General features: G+C 36.7%; 1 protein-coding gene and 1 non-coding gene across 12 annotated transcripts in view; both read left to right on the forward strand.

The window, feature by feature from the left end:
* The window catches only part of RC3H2 (ring finger and CCCH-type domains 2), a 48345-nt gene that overhangs the window by 10207 nt on the left and 15197 nt on the right, over positions 1-22941 (forward strand). For 9 of the 11 annotated variants that reach the window (XM_010587648.3, XM_010587649.3, XM_010587651.3 and 6 more), the window contains 7 exons: positions 129-246; positions 2926-3159; positions 10079-10254; positions 14148-14348; positions 14817-14949; positions 15065-15183; positions 17256-17368. In XM_010587648.3, the coding sequence (XP_010585950.1) occupies positions 129-246; positions 2926-3159; positions 10079-10254; positions 14148-14348; positions 14817-14949; positions 15065-15183; positions 17256-17368 (1094 nt within the window). Of the gene's footprint in view, positions 1-128; positions 247-2899; positions 3160-10078; positions 10255-14147; positions 14349-14816; positions 14950-15064; positions 15184-17255; positions 17369-22941 lie in introns of those variants that run through there. The other 2 variants (XM_064291478.1, XM_023544956.2) reach the window with 2 other exon arrangements.
* LOC111749920 (small nucleolar RNA SNORD90) lies at positions 14621-14731 on the forward strand. The gene has a single exon (XR_002785091.1). It is a non-coding gene; the product is annotated as a small nucleolar RNA SNORD90 (small nucleolar RNA).

Genomic DNA, 22941 nt, shown 5'->3' on the forward strand with positions numbered 1-22941 from the left:
TTTTAAATTTACTTAAATGACTTTGAGATATTATCTCCATATTACTCATCAAGATTTCCATCAGGTTTATAAGTAATAGTTGACATAGGCTGGATGACTGTATTTCTGCAATTTTTATTTTTTTACAGGTACCAGATCATCAGTCAATAAAGTTGAGTAATCTAGGTGAGAACAAACACTATGAAATTGCAAAGAAATGTGTTGAAGATTTGGCACTCTACTTAAAACCACTAAGTGGAGGAAAAGGTAAGTTCATAAAAAGTGTTTTTACCGGTGGGTAGCACTTAATAGGAAACCATGGTGGCATAGTGGTTAAGAGCTACGACTGCTGCATCTAAAGTTGAGCAGTTTGAATGCATCACCTGCTCCTTGGAAACTCTAGGGACAGTTCCACTCTGTCCTTTAATGTTGCTATGAGGCAGAATCAACTTCACGTCAGTGGGTTTGGTTTTTTTTTTTTTTTAGGACTTGATAATTTACATACTTTGGAAGACTTGATGTTGATGCCCTATTAAATGATACATGTTTTGAAAAATGAGTTTGCTTGAGAGAGATCTTGGAAAAACTTTTTGAGTGAGAATATTATAGATGTACTACTGTTTGAAAATAATCACTGTTATTGATTTAAGAATGCATCAGATACTACATGTTGAGAGTTATCAATATTTTTATTTGTTGATTAAACTGATAGTGCTATAGCAGAACAATAGTTTTGATAACTCCTCTTAAGATAACTTCTTATATACTTTTATTAATTCAGTCATTCATTAAAAACTTATTGAGCACTTAGTCACTATAGTCACTGCCTTCATGGAGCACAAAATATACTGGGACAGACGGGCATACAAATGTAGTGAATTATTTTAAGTAGTGTGACAGAAGCTGAGCTTATTTTCTTTGTCACTGCATACGCAGTGACTAGCACATTGTAGGTATAATAAATACTTGTTGATTGCTCTGTCCTTTGCTGTGTTTAATATTTTTAACATAATGTTTTCCTTGAGAAACTTACCTAATTACCACATTCATTCACACACATCTTTAGAGCGTGGACTAAGTGCCAGGTACTGTTCTGGTGCTTGGGATACAGAGGTAAAGCAAACAGACAAAAATATCTGCTCATTGAACTTATGTTTTAGTAAAGGGAGAAATGATAAGTACAATAAAAAAGCAAGGTATATTGTAAATAATAATTACTATATAAAAACCACTGGTTAGAAGGATCAGAAATGTCAAGTGGAGAGGAAGAGCGTGCATTGTAATTTTAAATAGGGTGTGGACATCATTAAGGTGATGATTTTTGAACAATGACTTGAAAGAGATAAGGTAAGTTCCTGGGAAAAGAATGTTTCAGGCAGAGGGAATAGCCAGTATAAAGTCACCTAGGCATGCCTAATATCGTCAGAGAAAAGGAAGAAAATTTGCCTGAAGCAGTGTGATTGAGGGGGAGAGTAGTATGAGATGAGATAAAATGAGAGAAAATAGTGAAGCCACATGATGTGTGGCCTTACAGGCCATTTAAAGACTTGAGCTTTTACTTTGAGTGAAATTGGAGAGTCATTACAGGGTTTTGAGCAGAGGAGTGACGTGATCTGACTAATGTTTTTAAAGGATCACTGGCTGCTCTGTGGGGAATTCATGGCAAAAGGGAAGAAGCAGGGTGATAGGTTAAGAAACTTTTGGGACAAAGTTAATAGCAGTGGAGGTGGTAAGAATTGGTTAGTCTAGATATATTTTGAAGCCAGGAGAATTTCCTCAATGCTTGGATGTGGGATATGACAGTAAGAGCAGAGTCAATATTATTGACTGAGCACTTGCAAAAAAGGGTTGGCATCAACTGAGACAGGGAATATTGCAGGTAGATCAGGTTTAGGTAAGAAGATCTAGAGTTTAATTTTGGTCATGTTAAGTTTGAGATGTTTAATCTTTACTTGAGTGCTATCAAGTGACCAGTTGAATATTTCATGGAGTGTTAAGGGATGAGGATCAGGAGCTGTAACTTTGGGAGTCATTGGCGTAAAGATGGTATTTAAGGGAGTGAGAAGAGATGAGATTATCAAAGTAATGAGCGTAGATTGAGAAGAGAACAAGGACTGGGTCCTGAGATCCTTTAACATTAAGAGGTCAGGGAGAAAAGATGAAAATAGAAAACTAGAAGAAAAGAGAAGAAGGAAGGAAGGAGGGAAACCAAGAGAGTGGGTGTTCTGGAAGTCAGCTAAAGTGTTTAAAGGAGTGATTAGCTATATTGAATGCTGTTGAAAGGTCAGGACTGAAAAGTTCTGGTTAATTTTAGCAAACTAGAGGTAATTGTCTTGACAAGTGACAGTGTCAAACACCTGATTGATTTAGATTTTAGAGATTGTGAAGCAAGGAATTGGAGACAGTGAATATAGACAACTCTCGAGGATTTGATACGAAAGGGAGGAAAGTAATGGGGCAGAGCTGGCGGAAAGAGAGATCAATTAAATTATTTTTTAAGATGGATACTTGTTCTTACTGAATGTTGATGCAATTGATCAAGCAGAGAGGGAAAACTGGTAATATTAGAGAGCTAAAGGGAAATAGGATCTAAAAGCTTACCATTAGCAGTATCCTAAATGTCTTCTGTGTACAGCGATTACCTTTAGATTAAACTTTTAGTTCATTTAATTTAAATTTACGTTCAGTCGTTCAGTAAAGATGGAGGACAAACTAAATAAACTCCAAGTCCTATCTTTTGGGGGCTGTGTACAACCCAGAGAACAGGATACCTAATAAAATCTGAAGTAATTAAAATGACTCATTATTAGGATACTTCTTGCTGGAAAAATGAAAGTCCCTTAAAAGGAACTCATTGGGTGTGGCTTAATAATCAAGTGCAGATAACGAAAGCTGACTTTTTTTTTGGAAAAAAGGTTAGTTCTCTTTGTTTCACTTTTTCTAAAGGTGTAGCTAGTTTGAACCAGAGTGCACTGAGCCGGCCAATGCAAAGAAAACTGGTGACACTTGTCAACTGTCAGCTGGTAGAAGAAGAAGGTCGTGTAAGAGCCATGCGAGCAGCCCGTTCCCTTGGAGAAAGAACTGTAACGGAACTGATATTACAGCACCAGAACCCTCAGCAATTGTCTGCCAACCTATGGGCTGCGGTCAGGGCTCGAGGATGCCAGTTTCTAGGGCCAGGTGAGAAGTAATATTACAGTGACTGCCTGCCTTTTTTATTGTCTGTCAGGACTTGAGGATGCCAGTTTCTAGAGGTAGGTTAAGAATCCTCATGCTCAACTCATCTTTATATATATATATATAAATCTTGACATAATTAGAGATAGACTAATTTTTTGTTAATCCATATGATTAAGTGCTTCAGTGTTTTTAGGATAAATTTCTCATTTAAGCCTCAACTGCCTTTAAGATAGTGACAGTTTTACAAATTAGAAAACTGAATTAAAGAGAGGCTCAAGATAACACAGGTTGTAAGTAAAGGAAAACGAAGCTTTTTTTAGTCAAAAAAAATCAAAAGCTTTTGATTGTTTTGAAAACATGGAAAATATAGATGAAAGGATTAATGGACAACAAACCACAGCCTCCACCAGCCTGAGCCCAGAAGAACTAGATGGTGCCCAGCTACCACCGCCACCCGCTTTGACCGGGATCACGATAGAAGGTTCTGGACAGAGTGGGAGAAAAATGTAGCACAAAATTCAGATTCACAAAAAAAGACCAGACTTACTGGTCTGAGAGAGACTGGAGGGACCCCCGAGACTATCGCCCCCAGACATTCTGCTAACTCAGAATTGAAGCCACTCCCGAAGCCCACCTTTCAGTCAAAAATTAAACAGTCCTGTAAAATAAACAGTAACATACATGAAGAATATGCTTCTTAGTTCAATCAAGTACATGAGATCAAATGGGCAACACCTACCCAAAAGCAAAGACGAGAAGGCAGGAAGGGATAGGAAAACTGGACGAATGGACACGGGGAACCCAGAGTGGAAAGGTGAAGAGTGCTGGCACATTACAGGGATTGCAACCAAAGTCACAAAACAATCTGTGTATAAACTTTTGAATGAGAAACAAATTTGCTCTGTAACTTTCATCTAAAGTACATACACACAAATAAAAGTAAGATACCATGGGAAATACAGAAACTATAAAGAAAATAAAAATCACCAAGGGATGATTCCTTTATATCTATGTTTTATTTTGAAAATCTTTACATATTTCAGGGTTATGAAGTTTCTCCTGTGTTGTATTGAAGAAAAGAATGATACTCAAATGTGTGTGTATATGTGTGTATGTGTGTATCTGTATATATGTTTTTTAAATTTTCATCATACAGAACATCAAAAACAGTTAAAAGATATGACAAACTGGGCAGAATATTTATAAATTATATTACAAAGGGGTAATATAGTGAATATATAAGACACTTCTAAAAATTCGGAAGAAAAGGACTAACAACCCAGTCAAAACTTCTATAGAACATGTAGACAGACAATTCATAGTAAAAAGTAATGCAAATAGTACTCAAACAGAAAAAGATACTCAACCTCTCTCATTAAAAAAAATAAACATTAAAATTAGCCTGAGATTCCATTTCTCACCTATTAGATTGGCAAATATTCAGAAGCTTGACAGTATACTCTGTTGGCAGGGTTGTGTCTAAATTGGAAATTTTGGAACACATTTGTCATTTCATCCTCAATAATGGTAGAAATGCAAAGTTGGTACAAACTTACAGGAATTTGGCAATATCTAGCAAAATCACTTATGCATTTACCCTTTGGCCCAGTGATCCCATTTCTAGGAATCTATCCCAAAGATTTAATAGCAAAAAGAAGAAAATATATAAAATTACAAAAACACTGTTTATAACAGCAAACAACCTGGAAGAAACCTGAATGTCTGTTGATAGGGTACTGGTGTAATAAACCATATGTCCTTCCAATGAAGTACTATGCAACTGCAGAACAGAATAAGGACGATGGTATATATTCTGTAAGGGTGTGATCTCAAGACACATTGTTAAGTGAAAAAAATAAAAGCAAGGTGCAGAATAGTGTGCTTAGTATATTACCTTGTATGTAAGAAAGGAAGTGAGATGCAATCATATCTACTTGTTTATATTTTCCATAAGAAACACTAACAGGACAAATCAAAAATTAATAAAGTTATGTGGAAGAGAGAGGAACCAAGGGAAAGACACTAAGACCTCTCTGAATGTGTATTTTCTACTTCTGACTTTGGAGCCATGTAAATGTTTTATGTAATTATAAAAAAAAATTTAATACAAATGAATAAAGCAATCCTTAAACGTTAAAAAAAAAAAAAAAAAATCAAGTTGGTAACATCTCCATACAGAAAATAATTATTTCAGGTGATTTTAAAGCAAAGTATTTTGATTTTATATTCCTATAATAAATATTAATTCTGTTCACTAGTCATATTGTTCATAGTTCTATTGGTACTGTTATTTTGAAACTACTGTACAGGTAATAGTAAGATAAAGCAAGTAATTATGTTAATGCAATCAAGAACTAAGATCTTAGCATGAAAAAAAAAAAGGAGAAATACCAGTATAAAATCAGAGAATTGGCAATGAATTCATTTATTTTTCTCTTTCCAAAAATTGCGTATTCCCTAAATCTGTCCACTGAAAAAGCTTAGAAGAAATGAATAGCCACAACACTCAGGTTGAGTCTTTAATAAATGCCATTTCCCACTAATAAGAAGCAGAGCTCTTTGGACAAATGCCTTGTTCCAGTTCTAGGGTAGGAAAGTACAAGGTGAGACTGGGAAGTTTTGTGGTAGAAGGCAAAAAAAAAAAACTACCAGAGAACACTATTATCTTCTCAAAAGACATAGATGAAAACTTGAAGGGGCTCCTACTTGTCATAAATGGGACAATTTGAACATTAAAATGAGTAATGACTACTGGATATATTGACATAACATATATAAAAATTTGTAAAGCTATAATGATAGTGCAGAGAAAATCAACTGGTTATTATTAATGGTTGTTAAGATACCAACACATTCTGAAAATTGAAAAGAGGCAAAAAATTCAAACATTTTTTATCTGCCTTTCCCGTACATACTGTTTCAGGAATGGTTCATCTGTGTTGAGGGACAGTTCCTCTCAGAATGCCAGCTAATAAATTTAGAAAAAAATGATAAAATTAGAAAAGCACTATTTTGTAACTCCAAGTGAATTAATGGGTTTAGGAAAGAATTATTAGTGGCTGTTAACAGCGTTAGGAGCCCTTGTGGCACAGTGGCCACAAGGGCTAACTGAAAGGCCAGCAGTTCGAAACCACTAGCCGCTCTGTGGGAGAAATATTTGGCAGTCTGCTTCCGTAAGGATTTACAGTCTTTGAAACCCTATGGGACAGTTCTATAGGGTCTATACTCTGTTTGCTAAGGGTTGTTATGCGTTGGAATCGACTCAATGGCAGCAGGTTTGGTTTTGGTTAACACCGTTAGTTAAAAGGTTGATAGAGAAATTTATAATGAATGGATAAAGCCTGAACACACTGGTAAATGTTAGTATTACTAAAAGTGAGACAACTCTACCTTATATATTTCCTAATATGATACATGGAATAAGAAATGCTTGGCAAAAAACAACAACAAACAACTGATTTTGAATCTTAATCCAGCCTTTAATTTACAGGAAATAAGGGGGATTGAGGAACATGTTAAAAAACACAAGCACAAAATTAGCCAAACACAGAATGTGGGAAATTCTTTAGAAAAATGAGTCTATTTCTTCAGCAAATGAAGATTTTCTTTTAAAAGGTAGGATGGAGGCTGGTGGGGAACTGATTTAGATTTTTTTTTTTTAAGCCTGAAGACATACCATCGAAAAGCAATGTTTGGATTTTATTTGTATATTAACTCAAACCAACTATAAGAAGACATTTTTGAGACACTGGGGGAAAACTAAACATGGACTGGGTGTTGGATGATAAGGAATTATTACTGCTTTTGTTAAGTGTAATAGTGGTGTTTATTAAGAAAACAAGAAAAAGTCTTTATCTATTAGAAATACATACTGAAGTATTTAAGGGTGAAGCTGTATGTTGTCTGGGATTTACTTCAAACTGCTGTAGCCAAAACAAACTAAAAAAGTGGGTAAGTAGCAGATGAAACCTGATTGGCAATAGCTTTGTTATGGGTACATGTTGCCCCTACTTTTCTGTGTTTAAAGTTTAATTTAAAAAATCCAAATTTATATATAATTAAAAAATACTGCCTTTGACTCTTTAAACCAATCATGTAAACCCACCTATGCCATCCATGTTCCCAAGTCACTGAAGATTCGCAGCCTCCAGATAGCCCACCCTTGACTACCTTACCTCACCAAGCACCAATCTGAATATTACATTGTTGGTTCCCAGTTTAACCATACAAACATTGCCTGGATGCCCTAACTCCTTGGAGTGTGCTGAATTTCACTTTGTGAGATGCAGTGCCTGCCTTCTCAGCTCGAGCTGTTTTTCCTTTGATAATCCCCCTGGATTTTATTTTAAGGAAAGCATGTTTCGTTACTCTAAAAACCCTCGACAACCCTAGAAATGGCTCAGAGTTGATCAACTCTTTGTGCCTTTGCCTGTCTGAGATTATTTTTCCTTTCCACTAGTAGGAACATTTCCACATTTATTCCATCTCCACCATCAGTTATTCACCCACAGATGATGTTTTCAACTCCTGTGGCTACTAAAGGAACCTTGTGCCCACTAGATTAAGACTCTCTGGTTATCTGCTCTTCAAGTTTGCGCGCATGTGAGTTTTTGTGCATGGATTTTCTGAGGCCTTGCTGTGATTGCATCACTGGAAGCGGCTAGGTTGGATTAGAGGTCCTTTGGGTATTCCACTTTCTGCCTCCTTCCTTCTAACTGTTTGCATCCTAATTTGTGAACCATACTGACTCAGTAGCCTATTGTTCAATGCTGCATGCTTACTTTAAAAGACTGTGTGATTTAAAAAAAAAAAAAATACTGCCTTTGGATATTTTCCTCATGTTTACTTAAGAAGCACTAGACTAAGTATAAAATATTCTTGGTTCTACATCTCAACCACAAAAAGACAATTAAAAATGGGCAGAGGACTTGAGTAGACATTTTTCCAAAAAAGATACACAAACGGCCAGCAAGCACACGAAAAGATGCTCAGCATCATTAGTCATTAGAAAAATGTAGATCAAAACCACAACGATATATAACTTCATACTCAGTAAGATGGCTAGAAATTTAAATAAATAAATAAAATGTTGGCAAGAATGTGGAGAAACTGAAGCCTTTATTTATTGCTGTTGGGAATGTAAAATGGTGCAGCTGCTGTAGATAGAATTTGGTCGTTCGTCAAAAAGTTAAACACAGAATTACTATATGACCCAGCAATTTCACTGCTGGGTATATATCCAAAAGAATTGAAAACAGATGTTTAAACCAATACTTGTAACGCAAGTATTCATAGCAGTACTATTCACTTAACCAAAAGATAGAAACAGTCAAAATGTCCATGACTAATAAATGGGTAAACAAAATGCGTATACCCATACAATGGAATATTGTTTAGCCACAAAAAGAAATGAAGTACTGTTTTTTGCTACAATGTGGATGAACTTTGAAATGCTAAATAAGTCAGACTCAAAAGATTGGTCACCTCTTGTATGATTGCATTTATGTGAAGCATCCAGAATAGGTAAATCCATACAGACAGGAAGCAGACTAGTGGTTGCTAGGGCCTGGGGGGAGGGAGGGATACAGAGTTTTCTTCTGGGATGCTGAAAATATCTTGAAACTAGACAGGGGTGATGGTTGTACAACTTGGTGTATGTATTAAATGCCACTGAACTGTACACTTTAAAATGGTTAATTTTATGTGAGTTGTACCTCAAAAAAACCTGGTTCTAATTGTAGTTTTGCTGCTAACTAGTTGTGTTAACTTGGCTTGGTCACTTAACTTCTGTGGGCTTCCATAGCCTCCCTTGGAAAAAGGAGTTTGATTTAGGATCTAGATCCTAATGATCTTTCTAGCTCTAAATTTCCATTGTTTTAATTGAGAATCAATGTATTACTGACTTTCAATTTTGAACTAATTTGGAATTTAGAAGTTGCAAGAATAACACAGTGAATTCCTGTATAACCTTTACCTACACTCACCACTCGTTTACATTTGGCCGTATTTATTATTCATTCTCTCTTTTTTGACTACTTGAGAATGTGTTGCATACTTCTTTTTCTGTCTTAATACTTGTTTTTTGTGTATTTCCTAAGAGCAGGATACTCTGTTATGTAAATAGCACACTACAGTCACCAAATTCGGGAAATTTAATGTTGCTACAATAATCTGTAGTCTGATGTTCCAGTTTTGTCAGTTATCCCCAAAATGTATTTTATAGCATTACTTTATTTCACTATAAGTTCCAGTTCAAGATCATTTATTGCATATATTTGTCATGTTTCTTTAGTCATCTTTAATCTGGAACCATTCTTTAGCCTTTCCTGATCTTTCATGACATCAAGAGTTTTGAATAATACAGGCCAGTTATTTTATAGAATATTCTTAATAATTTAGGTTTTGCTGATGTTCTTTTATGATTAAATTGAGATTATACTGTACATCTCTGGCTGAAAAAAATGAAAGTCAAGCTAACACCTTCTCTAGGTATTGCATCCAGAGGCTAATGTTTAAAAATTATATACAAAATAGTTCTGACAGGCAAAGTAAGAGTCACATGCATAAAAATAATTACTGTTTATTATAAGGCTACTTTGTATGTTATTTAATTGTCCAATTAGCTCACTTTAACATCATCATTATCTAATTTATTATTAATGCCTACAGAGATATTTTACGTTTTGTTGCCTTGTGTTCTGATTGGTTGTTTAGTAGTAAGTATGTTTTCTTTCGCTTGATTACTTTTTAAGTAAACTGTATTTGTGTATGTGTGATGTCATCTTTTTGTGTTAAGTAAATACGAACTGTATGGGTAATGGAACACCCTAAACTGATAACCTAAAGATGACGTTGACAGACATGCTCCACAGGGTTCCGCATTTATCGTGAACTGATGTTACCTACTTTAATATTTTAGCTATGCAAGAAGAGGCCTTGAAACTGGTGTTGCTAGCGTTAGAAGATGGCTCCGCTCTCTCAAGGAAAGTTCTGGTACTTTTTGTTGTGCAAAGACTGGAACCAAGATTTCCTCAGGCATCAAAAACAAGCATTGGTCATGTCGTGCAACTACTGTATCGAGCTTCTTGTTTTAAGGTAAGAAATAACTAAAGATTACATTCGTATATGTGAGACAGAGGCTTCTTGGGACAGGTGTTACCCAGTCTAGAGACTTCAAAAGTGCAGGGTGCTTACTAGATTTGAGAGGAAACTTGTTTTTCCTCCTGCATTGATTGCATCTGTGATACTGCCTACTGAGAATAAGAGCATATATGTGAAGGTGTCAGTAATAGAGCAGAACAGTAGAAATTAGATTGGTGAGCTTGACTGTTGGGATAGTACAAGTGAACTACAGAAGCCTAATTTACATTTGCCATTTTAAAGGGGAGCCAGGAATTACAGTAAAAATTTCATAAGAATTGATAAGTGTTGTAACTTCCCTATTATTATTTTTATTTCCTGCCCTGTAGTGATTACAATTAAAGAAAATGGACTCTGTTGTCTTAGGCACAACAAGGAGAGTGAAAAATTGAGGAGATTGCCCCTACTCTGCATTTAGATGTTGTGTTTTTGTCTGGTGGAAAGGGCAGGGAAGAACGCCAAGATATTTATAAATGTAGTTTCATTGTTTGCTAGGCTAGTAGGTGTTTACAGGTACTGAGATGTGGAAAGGAGACTGAATTCTTAAAGTTATTGCATGTTACAAGAGTATAGGTTCTTGGCTGAGGCTTGAGAAAGGCCCATTGGCTTCTATGAAAATAAAACATCTAAATTTAAAACCAAAACTTATTTTGCTTGTATTATAGTCCCAAAAGTGAAAATAGTACAGAGAGACTGAAAAACATTTTCTTGGCAGATTGCCCAATTTGAGATAGTAGGGAATTGACACTGGAAATTTGTTCAAATGAATTCACTTAACTCCACTAATGAGGCTTGGACACTATCTACCTGATAGTCAGTGCTTGATTTCATGTCCTCAGGGCAACAATTGAAATGAATCTCTGGCTCCTCAAACATTATGTTTTTGGCTAAGCAGCCAAATTACAGAGATCATTTGTCATCCTGAAGTGACAGATTAGATTCTCGCACTGTGTATTAATGACTTAACGGGACTTTTTCCCCAAATAGGTATCATTATTGATTTGTGGTTTATAATTGTCACACGTCTATAGCTGCTACTAATATCTGACATTTGAATAACACAAATTTAGAAAGTAATTTCGATTTTATGCTGTCATCTCATCCTCACAGACTTGTAGTTTAAAATGTTAAAGTACAGTGCATGGAGAAACAAGGATATCATGCTGACTTAATTGTCAAAATACTGCACTAGGGTGATATTTACTTTTGTAAACTTACCTTGTCCAAGGTCTGGTTTTCAACTTTATAGGCTTGGAGATTAGAATTTCGTGCGTGTGTGCAGTAGATTCTTTCCTCAGGAATAGACTTACCCAAACTAAGGTCACAGACATCAGATTATCAGTTGCATTAATTTGTAATGTGAAATATAACTTAAATGACCAGAATTCTCACATTGGTAGATATTTTCCTGTAGAAGAGTATCAAGCCTTTACTTGCTAAGCATAGGACAAGGGGAATTAACGATTCTGATATTTAGTGCAGTGGTTCTCAACTGGATCACCTATGAAACTTCTAAAAGTATACATTCCTGGGCCCTAATCCCCAGGGATTCTCATTTGTTATATATCTTAGGCTGGGTTCTCTAGAGAAGCAAAACCAATAAAGTGTATAAACATATACAGAGAGAGATTTATATCAAGGAAATGGCTCACGTGATTGTAGAGCCTGGAACGTCCCAAGTCCTTGGATCAGAATAGAGGCTTCTCCTGATTCACGTAGCCACAGGGGTTGGAAAACTCAAGACTGGCAGGTTGGAGACCAGGATTCTTGCTCACAGGTTGTGAAGATCAACAAATACCAAGACTGGCTGACAAGCTGATAGCCCAAATCCCAAGAACTGGAGGTCAGATGACTAGGAGTCAGCGCAGGATCCAGAGCGAGCAAAAGAGCCAGAATGTCTGCTTATATTTGGGTGCAGACGACACCCCCAATGAAACTCCCTTTCAGCTGATTGGCTGCTCATGCCAGATTCCATCGTGGTAGTGATCACATATAAACACTGAGAATCATGGCCCAGCCAAGTTGACACACAATCTTAACCATCACAGTGTATCTAAAAGTATATATACTTTTTAATACATGATCTTCAAATCCAGGGATTCTGACTCAGTAGATCTGAGATTGTATTTTTCAAAGCTTCACAAGTGATTTTGATGCATATTATTGGAACTTTAGTAGAACCAGGCTCTATTAGCCACCTCTGTCCATCTTTATTACTCAGATGGGTAAATTCTTATGCTACCCGCAGGGCACTTTATACGTAGATGGTGCTTGAATGAGTGCTACCATCTTCTGGTTCTTTGGGTTTGTTTTTTCTGTTTTTCAGGTTGATAATTCTACCTTTTGTTTCTTCAGGGTTACTTTAAGTAGTTAAAGTGGAGCATAGATTTTTATGACAAGTATTAACCACACTCTACTCTTTCTTAACCAAAATGATACCTAAGATTGCATTGATGAGAATTTTGGGTGTCTGAACCTCTTCTATAATATATTTATAGATTACTAAAGAAAATTAATTACATCCATTGTGAACAGATACTATTAAGTTAACTCTTAGACGATAATTTGATTTCCCTATATTCATATTCTTGGGGGCATATTATTGTTGCTCTCATGTGCCAACAACAGCAATAGAAAACAAACAGTGAGGTGGTGATGGTGGTAGTGGTGGGATAGTTGGGATAGTTTCATTTTATAGATGCAGAAACTAAGTTTCAAATCATTTGAATGACTTGTCCGTGGTGTTCTGAATCCTAACCAAGTTTCAGATTTCTCTATGGCCATTAGCAGTGAATGGTTCAGGAATAAGTGTGTATCATCTGTTGTGGATGATACCTGCATGTTTGGATAATTAGATAATCTCATTAAAAAAAACCTGTTACGGCTGAGTCGATTCCAACTCATAGCAACCCTATAGGACAGAGTAGAACTGCCCCATAAGGTTTCCAAGGAGCAGCTGGTAGATTCGATGTCCTGACCTTTTGGTTAGCAGCTGAGCTCTTAACCACTGTGCCACCAGGGATCCAGACAGCCTTATTTTAGGACATGTAAAACTCTCTAAATTTTGAATTTCTGTTTTTTTTAATCATGTGAGTCAAGTATAGATTAAAACTGTATAAATATTCTAATGATAATTTAAGGGGTGGGAGAAAATGTTTTAGTCATGTGATAGTGCTAATATATACCTACCAGATTGTCAGATTGCTTATCTGTCTCTCAGTCTACCATTTACTGCTACCAAAGTGGTGTTTTTTAAAAACATAAATCTTATCTTGTCACTCCTTTTAAAAGTCCTCAGTGGCTCCTCATCCCCTTCAGGATGATACTCAAGGCCCTCTTATGATTCCTTTCCAGCCTACATCTTAGGCTTTAACTGTCTGTACTCTCCTCTTTCTTGCTTCTATTTCATGCACTTGCCACTCTTTAGAATTCTGTTCCTCACCTTCTTTGCCTGGGGAATTCCTATTCCTCAAGGCTCAGTTTGTGTAGTCTTCAGCTGAGGGACAACTTTTTTGATATCCCTCTCCTCCTTGATCAGTCAGCTTTAATTGCTTTTCCTCTGTGTTGCTGTAGCCTTATAATAGCACTTATACTGTAATTTTCTGTTCATAAGACTTTTCCTTACCAACTACTGTACTCATTAAAGGCAAGGACTATATATTTGGTTATATAAGTTCTGCTTCATTCCAAAAATAATTCGTAGTGAGGAAATTTTTATCTTTGCACTTTCTTTGTGTGGTGTCTGATAAGTGGTAGGTACCCCACCCCCTAAAAAAATAAATGAATGAATTAGTTGAGGGGGCAGACAGAGCAGACCACTTCTGATTTTTTTTCCCTTTATTTTTTAGGTCACTAAAAGGGATGAAGACTCTTCCCTGATGCAACTGAAGGAGGAATTTCGGAGTTATGAGGCATTACGCAGAGAACATGATGCCCAGATTGTTCATATTGCTATGGAAGCAGGACTTCGTATTTCACCTGAGCAGTGGTCCTCACTTCTATATGGTGACTTAGCACATAAATCACACATGCAGTCTATCATTGATAAGGTTTGTCAAATTAGAGATGTTGACTTTATACCATTGCTGTTACATTGAAGAGAACTTGAATTTTCTAATGGAACTAAAGGAGACAGTTGGAGATGCCTACTTTTAAAAAATATTAGACTTATAAATTATCTTTTTTATTATTATTTTAACTTTCAAGATAAACTAAGGCAACAGGGAAGCAAATTCAGAATATTAGAATAAAAGCAATGAGGCTTACTTACAAAGTCTGAGGGTTATCTACATTCCAACCCCAGAGAAATAATGTAGCTTATAAATAAGTTTTCTTAGTGTCTAATGATGAATTTCATAGGGCAGATTCTGAGGTGAAAATTTAATTCATCATTGATACTCCTACTATGGAATCTGAAGACACTTGAAAACCTATTTAATGTTGACTAAATGAAATCATTTGATCAAAGATGCATCATAAGAACCAGAGTAAAAACCATTTTCCTTTCTGTTGGTTAGCTCCAGTCTCCAGAATCATTTGCAAAGAGCGTCCAAGAATTGACAATTGTTTTACAACGAACAGGTGACCCAGCTAACTTAAATAGACTGAGGCCTCATTTAGAGCTTCTTGCAAACATAGATCCTAACCCAGGTATGTGGAAAAATGTTGTTTCTTATAAGTTTTCTACTTTCGAGTTTAATAACACAAGAGAATTATTGCTAATAGATTCTCCTCCCAACCCCGTCTCCTTGGTGGCATATTTTAGATGCTGTTTCACCAACCTGGGAGCAGCTGGAAAATGCAATGGTAGCTGTTAAAACAGTGGTTCATGGGCTTGTAGATTTCATACAGAATTATAGTAGAAAAGGCCATGAAACGCCTCAGGTAAGTACATTTATGGCACTTCTTATTGCTGTTACCTCTGAACATTTTAACAAGCTGTTAATGGGCTCCTCACATGACTATTCCTTCATAAGTTTTTGTGGTAAAAATATATATAACAAAACATTCGCCATTTTAACCATTGTTAAGTGTACAGTTCAGTGGCATTAATTATGTTCACCATCACTCATAAGCTTTTATTGTCTCTGTTTTGGGAAAATGTCAAGCTTTAGGGTCCCTGATAAGCATTTCATAGCACAGCAACAGTTTGAGGGGTATCTTGGATATGAATTCGGTGTATACTACAAACTGTTTTTGAACGACTACAGGCAGTCCTTGGGTTACAAATGTCTGACTTACGAACAACTCGTACTTAAGAACAGGCTGTCATAATAAAATTTATAATATTATATTAAAAAATTTGAGTTAAATGCAATGCTTTGTAATAATGAACGAGTGCACTACCTTGTGACGCTCATGAAAATGTTGTGCAGTTTGGCGGTGTTTAAGTGTTTTATATGCATACCCTCCAGAACAAAATCCACTGCGTCGAGTCCATCACCCAAATGAATTTGTTTGTAAATGTGTGGAATTTGAATTATCAAGATGCTTTCAATGTACATTAGAAGGAGTTTTTTTTTTTTTTTTTTTTTAGCTATAACCCTTTATTCTAGTAATAACATCCCTTTGTTGAATTACTACGAGCCAGTCACTACATTCAATATATATATATATTTTATTAGCTTTAAGTGAAAGTTTACAGCTCATATTAGTTTCTCATACAAAAATTTATATATACATCGTTATGTGACCCTAGTTGCTCTCCCTATAATGTGACGGCACACTTTTTTCCACCCTGGATTTCCTGTGTCCGTTCATTCAGCTTCTGTTCCTTTCTGCCTTCTCATCTCGCCTCCAGACAGGCGGACAGGAGCTGCCCATTATAGCCTTATGTATCTACTTGAGCTAAGAAGCACACTCCTCGTGAATATCATTTTGTGTCTTACAGTCCAGTCTAATCTTTGTCTGAGGAGTTGGCTTCAGGAATGGTATTACTTCTGGGCTAACAGAGAGTCCGGGGGCCATGTCTTCCGGGGTCCCTCCAGTCTTAGTCAGACCTTTAAGTCTGGTCTTTTTACTAGAATTTGAGTTCTGTATCTCAATTTTCTCCTGGTCCGTCAGGGACTCTCTCTTGTGTTCCCTGTCGGGGCAGTCATTGGTAGTAGCTGGGCTACATTCAGTATTTTACATTTATTATTTCTAATCCTCATAGCCATCTGCAAGGTAATTGCTGTTCCCAAACGGTAGTTTAATTAGGTTAAGTAACATATCTAAGGTCATTGGTAGTAAGTGACAGAGCTTGGATTGAATCTACTCCACATCTGTGACCTGTCCATTCTCCTGTCCTTATTCTATTAGAAGACATCATAATAGTCAAATATTAACTGAAAAATACATGTTTCCATTTTATTAGAGTCACAAAAATAAAAATGACATTTTAGGTTTTAATGTAACTTACAGCAATTATGATGAGTTTTTTTAATATTCTGCTTCATTGTTTGTGTGAGCTTAAACAGTTCCAAGTTTAGAAGAGAGCTGTACTCTCAAATTGACAAATACATTGGTATTTCTTAATTTTTCACTTTCAGGAGGAAATTGTATTTTACCTTTCCTGGGAAAGTTTAAGTGGACAAAACTTATGGCTTTTTTTTTTTTTTTTTTTTAATGCTTTTAAAATTTTGTTGTTTTGTTATTAAATTTTAAGACAGTAATAAGTTGATGAGAAAATGTTTTATTTTGGGGGGCATTGTGTTGCTTGAGAAATAAGTAGACATACATTTGAACCAATTTCAGATAATCCTCAGAAGGAATATCTAAAATGCCAACTGTAGTTTATACCACATACGTCACAACAGGGGTGCCATTCAAATGGAATAGTAGTTGTTTCAGTGCAAGAGTGACATTTCTAATATGAAAAAGAATTAAGGGTATAATCATGAAGTTCTGAAGTCTGAAGAGTGATTAACAACTAGAATCTTCAGTTTTTCATACATGCGATGTTTTCCTTTTCATAGCCTCAGCCGAACAGTAAATACAAGACTAGCATGTGCCGAGACCTACGACAACAAGGCGGGTGTCCACGAGGAACAAATTGTACATTTGCCCATTCTCAGGAAGAACTTGAGAAGTAAGTTATGAAAATTCTTTTTCATATGAGTTTAATTTTTGGTCGTTAAGGAAGTGCCTTATGCAGTCTTAAAGTTTATGATGAGTTTGAAAGATGCAAGTAAATTCACATTGTAGAGTTCTTTAGACTGCAAAATAGCTTGTCTTTTTTTTTTTTATTGAAACCACAGCTTATTGCTTATGGGAGCAAGATGAACATGATAAATTATTTAAAACTTTATTTAAAGGTCACGTCTTGAGACTAGCTTATAGTGGGGATCCCTGTGTCTACTAAGCATCTGTGCATAACAAAAACACCCTTCTGTGCACACTTTATTTGGTCAGAGTCAGTTGAAAGCAAAGTTCCAGAGAAAATGGTAAAGCAGATACTTTTTTTTTTTTTTAATGGACTTTAATCTTTTTAACGTTCTTTTCTGCTGTGTATTTTCTTTTTTCTTTCTTTTATGGATGACCCTCTTTTCTATGTCCATTTACCCCCGGATAATAAAAGTAAAGGGGTGTAAGCTATATTGCACATTGTCAAAATTTTAATTGTTTTGCTTTTTAACCAACGCATTCACCATTGAGACCTAACCCCCCCGCCAAAAAAAATTGATCTGAACCTTTCTTCTGAAAAACCAACCTGCATATTACATCCTTATTGGGCGTTTCCATTTTGCTAGTGGGCACTTTAAACTCCAATTAAGCTAATTTTCTCCTCCCATACTTTTTCTCTTCCACTTGTCATTCTGCCATCCCCCATTGTGTCCTGTCCAGCCATTTATACGTGCCATGTTTTGGGAGTCATCTTTCTCAGTTTTCCTTCATCTGCTTGTCTTAATCAGTCACCAAAGTTCTACCATTTCACCTTCCTATATATTTCTTAGATCATTCAAACAGAACAAGGGGATACTGTGTAGTTTAAAGTCAGGAAAGGTGTGTGTCAGGGTTGTATCCGTTCACCATATTTATTAGACTGTATGCTGAGCAAATAATCCAAGAAGCTGGACTGTATGAAGAAGAACAGGGCAACAGGATTGGAGGAAGACTAATTAAGAACCTGCGTTATACAAATGATACAACCTTGCTTGTGGAAAGTGATGAGGACTTGAATCACTTACTGATAAAGATCAAAGACTACAGCCTTCAGTATGGATTACACCTCAACACAAAGAAAATGAAAATCCTCACAACTGCACCAGTAAGCAACATCATGATAAATGCAGAAAAGATTGAAGTTGCCAGGATTTCATTTTACATGGATCTACAGTCAGCACCCAGGGAAGCAGCAGTCAAGAAATCAAACAACACATTGCTTGGGCAAGTCTGCTGCAGAAGACCTCTTTAAAGTGTTGAAAAGCAAAGGTGTCACTTTAAGGACTAATGTGCACGTGACCTAAGCCATGTTGTTTTCAATTGCCTTATGTGCATGGGAAAGCTAGACAGTGAATAAGGAAGACCTAAGAAGAAAAGAAGAAATGATGCCTTTAAGTTGTGGTGTTGGTGAAGAATATTGAATATACCATGGACTGTGTCTTGGATTGAATTGTGTCCCCCCAAAATATATGTCAACTTGGTTAGGCCATGATTCCCAGTATTGTGTGTTTGTTCTACATTTTGTGATTGTAATTTTATGTTAAAGAGGATTAGGGTGGGATTGTAACACACTTAATAAGGTCACACCCCTGATCCAGTGTATAGGGAGTTTCCCTGGGGTGTGGCATGCACCACTTTTTATCTTACAAGAGATGAAAGGAAAGCAAGCAGAGAGTGGGAACCTCATAACCACCAAGAGGAAGCACTGGGAGCAAATGCATCCTTTGTACCCCAGGGTTCCTGCACTGAGAATTTCCTAGTCCACAGGGAGACTGATGAGAAGGACCTTCCTCCAGAGTCAACTCACTAAGCCTTCGCCTGGAGCTGATGTCCTGAATTTGGACTTCTAGCCTACTGGACTGTGAGAAAATAAAATTCTCTTTGTTAAAGCCATCCACTTTTGGTATTTCTGTTATAGCAGCACTAGATAACTAAGATGGACTGCCAAAAGAATGAACACATCTGCCTTTAAAAGATACATAGCCAGAATGCTCCTTAGAAGCGAGGATGACCAGACTTTGTCTCACATACTTTGGACATGTTATCAGAAGGGACCAGTCCCTGGAGAAGGACATCATACATGGTAAAGTAGAAGGTCAGCGAAAAAGAGGAAAACCTTGTAGGTGATGGATTGACATAGTGGCTGCAACATTGAGCTCAAGGATAAAAATGATCATGAGGATGGCGCAGGACCAGGCAGTGTTTTGTTCTCTTGTGCATAGGTTCACTACCAGTCAGAACCAAGTCGATGGCACCTAACAACAACAACAATGTATTTCTTACCTCATATCTCTTCTTCTTTCCATCTTTATAGTTTAAGCTGTCATCTCCCCTTCTTGATCTGCAGTTGTCTCCTGATTAATCTTATGTCTACCATTGCTGACCTCTTCTCTCATTATTCCCCACAAAACAAAGAAATCTTTTAAAAACACAAATCTACTTATGCCACTTCTCTGCACAGGAGTCTTTGATAGATTCTCATTGCCCTAAACATAAAGATACAAAATCTGAATTGTGGCCTATAAGACACTACATCATCCGGCCTGTGTCTACTTCTCTGATCTCTGGTATCATTTCTGATCTTGGTAAGAGCCTTTTCAGTTGAATAGTGGGGACAAAGACCCAGTTTCTCTGGGTTGATAAGAAAATGAGTGGTAAAAGCCAAAGGCTGAATACAGAGAATTCTTTTAAGGACTTTAGCTATAATAGGAAGCAGAGAAATAGAATATAGCTGAAAGGAAACATGAGGAAGATTTTATTTTTTAAGATGCTTGATGTAAGTCATGTGTTGGAAGTGGCAGGAAAAAGGAGAAATTTACAATGCAGGAGAGAAGAAAAATAATTACGAAAGTGCAGTCTTTAACAGTGGGCTTGGGACCTGGGGTTCAGGTGGAAGGATCAGCCTTAGAACCTAAGTAGAAAGATCGGCCTCAGCTGGAACAAGAACCCTTCCTACCTTGTTTTAGTAGGAAAGACAGCATGTGGCCACAGATGTAGTAAGGTTAGTAACATTGGTGTTGGAAAGATGAGTAGTGTTTTGGTTTTGTCTATTTTCCTATTACTTGGGAGGCAAGATCACCAGCTGTGGAGGGGCTGTGGAGAGTGGATGGGCCAAAGGATGTTAGGGATGGGAAAGTCTGTTTAGTCCAGAAGTATATTAATATATTGCTTGACCATTTTAAATAATCAATCATACTTTAGAAAGAAGTGTAGAGATAGCCAGATTGTACACTTTTTCTCCAGCATATTCAGCTGCTTAGGAGCAGACACAAAGTGAAAAGTTGAGTTTAACCAAAATTGGGATTTAACCAGGTGAATTCAACAGAGGGGGAGTGGACCAAGGGAGTTAAAGATACTTTCAGGGGAGTTTAATGGTGGATGGCGGACTCTAAGCTAGGTAGGAAGGGTGCGAGTGCTTGAAGGGGTGCATGGACAATTCAAAAAGAATATGGGATAAGATTAAAACATTTTTAGAAGAAAATGTAGGGGCGAGGCTCTGGGACCCAGTGTTTAATGATAGATTATTAGATATGGTAACAAAAGCTCCACCAGCAAAAGACAAAATAGATAGATGGGACCTCGTAATTATTAAATACTTTTGTACATCAGAGGACTTTATTGATAAATTGAAAAGACAACCTACAGATGGGGGGAAGTTTTCAGGAACCCTGTATCAGATAAGGGCCTAATATCCAAAATATATATGAAACTTTTACTTAACAACAACAAAAAAACCGAATCAAAAAGTTGGCAAAGAACAACAACCCCCTCGCCAAAAAAGAAAAAAAAAAAAAAAAATTTCACTATTCAACTGAAAAGGCTCTTACTGAGATCAGCGGTGATACCAGAGATCAGAGAAGTAGGCACAAGCTAGATGATGCAGGGTCTTAGAGGCCACAATTTAGATTTTATATCTTTATCTTCAGGGCAATGAGAATCTATCAAAGACTTAAGTGCAGAGGAGTGACATAAGTAGATTTGTGTTTTTAAAAGATGTTCTGTTTTGTAGGAATAATGAGAGAAGGGGTCAGCAGTGGTAGATATAAGATTAGTTCAGAGACAGCTGCGGAGCAAGGGTGGCCATAGATGGTGATACTAATTAGACATAGCCAGTCACCTCAATGGATTTGTTCTCTTGGTTTGAAGGCTATTTTAGTTATCTATTGCTCCTATAACAGAAATACCACAAGTGGGTAACCTTAACAAACAAATTCATTTTCTCACAGTTTAGAAGGCTAGAAGTCTGAAGTCAGGGTGCCGACTCTAGAGGAAGGCTTTCTTTCTCTGTTGACTCTGGACGAAGTTTCTTGCTCTTCTGCTTGTTTCCTGGTTCCTTGGAGATTTTCCTGTGGCTTGACATCTCTCTTCCCCCATTTCTGCTCTGCCCACTTGTTTAGCCTCTTTTATATCTCAAGAGATTGACTCAAGATACACCCTACACTAACCCTACCTCATTAACATAACAAAGACGCATTCCCAAATGGGATTATAACCACAGGCAAAGAGGTTAGGATTTACAACACATATTTTTGGGGGACATAATTCAATCCATGGAGCTCTGGTGGCACAGTGGTTAAAAGCTTGGCTGTGAACCAAAAGGTCAGCAGTTTGAATCCACTACCTGCTCCTTGGAAACCCTGTGGGGCAGTTTACTCTGTCCCTTAGGGCCACTATGAGTGGGAATTGACTTGACAGCAATGAGTTTGGTTTGCTTTTGGATTCAGTCCGTAACATGGTGGGAATGTAAAATGGTATAGCCAATGTGGAAAACAGTTTAGTGGTTCCTCTAAAAGCTGAATATAGAATTACCATATGACTCAGCAATCCCAATCCTAGGTATATACCCAGCAAAACTGAAGGCAAGAATGTAGACAGAAACCTATGCAGCCATGTTTCTTGCAGCACTTTTCACAGTAGCTAAAAGGTGAAAATAACCCAAATGTCCACCAACAGATGAATGGATAAACAAAATGAGATATATAAATACAGTGAAATATTCTGCAGCTGTAAAGTGGAATGAAGTTCTGATGCATGCAGCAACATGGATGAACCTTGAAAACATGCTGAGTGAAATAAGTCAGTTGCAAAAGGATAAATACTGTATAACCTCACTTACATGAAATAAGCGAATATATAGAAACCAAAGATTATTAATGATTACCAGGTATGGAAGGGTGGGGGTAAAGGAGGAGTTTTTGTTTGGGGAGCATTGAGTTTATGTTAGTGGTGGGTGGAATATTTTGGAAAAGGAGAGTGATAATGGTGGCACAACATGAAAAATGTCATCAATGCCATTAAATTGTAAATGTTGAAGTTTTACTAGTGAATGTTTTGGTGTGCATTTTCTGCACGATAAAAAAATAAATAAAAAGAATAGGGAGTAATTGAATTTTTCAAATGTGAGGCCCAGATTCTAAATCCAAGTGTTCCTACCTGAGTAGGAAGTACCTTTAGCTGTATTAGCGGTCTCATGTGTATCCCAACTTGTCACTTACTTTA

This window comes from Loxodonta africana, chromosome 9 (assembly GCF_030014295.1).
Source record: "Loxodonta africana isolate mLoxAfr1 chromosome 9, mLoxAfr1.hap2, whole genome shotgun sequence".
NCBI lineage: Eukaryota > Metazoa > Chordata > Mammalia > Proboscidea > Elephantidae > Loxodonta > Loxodonta africana.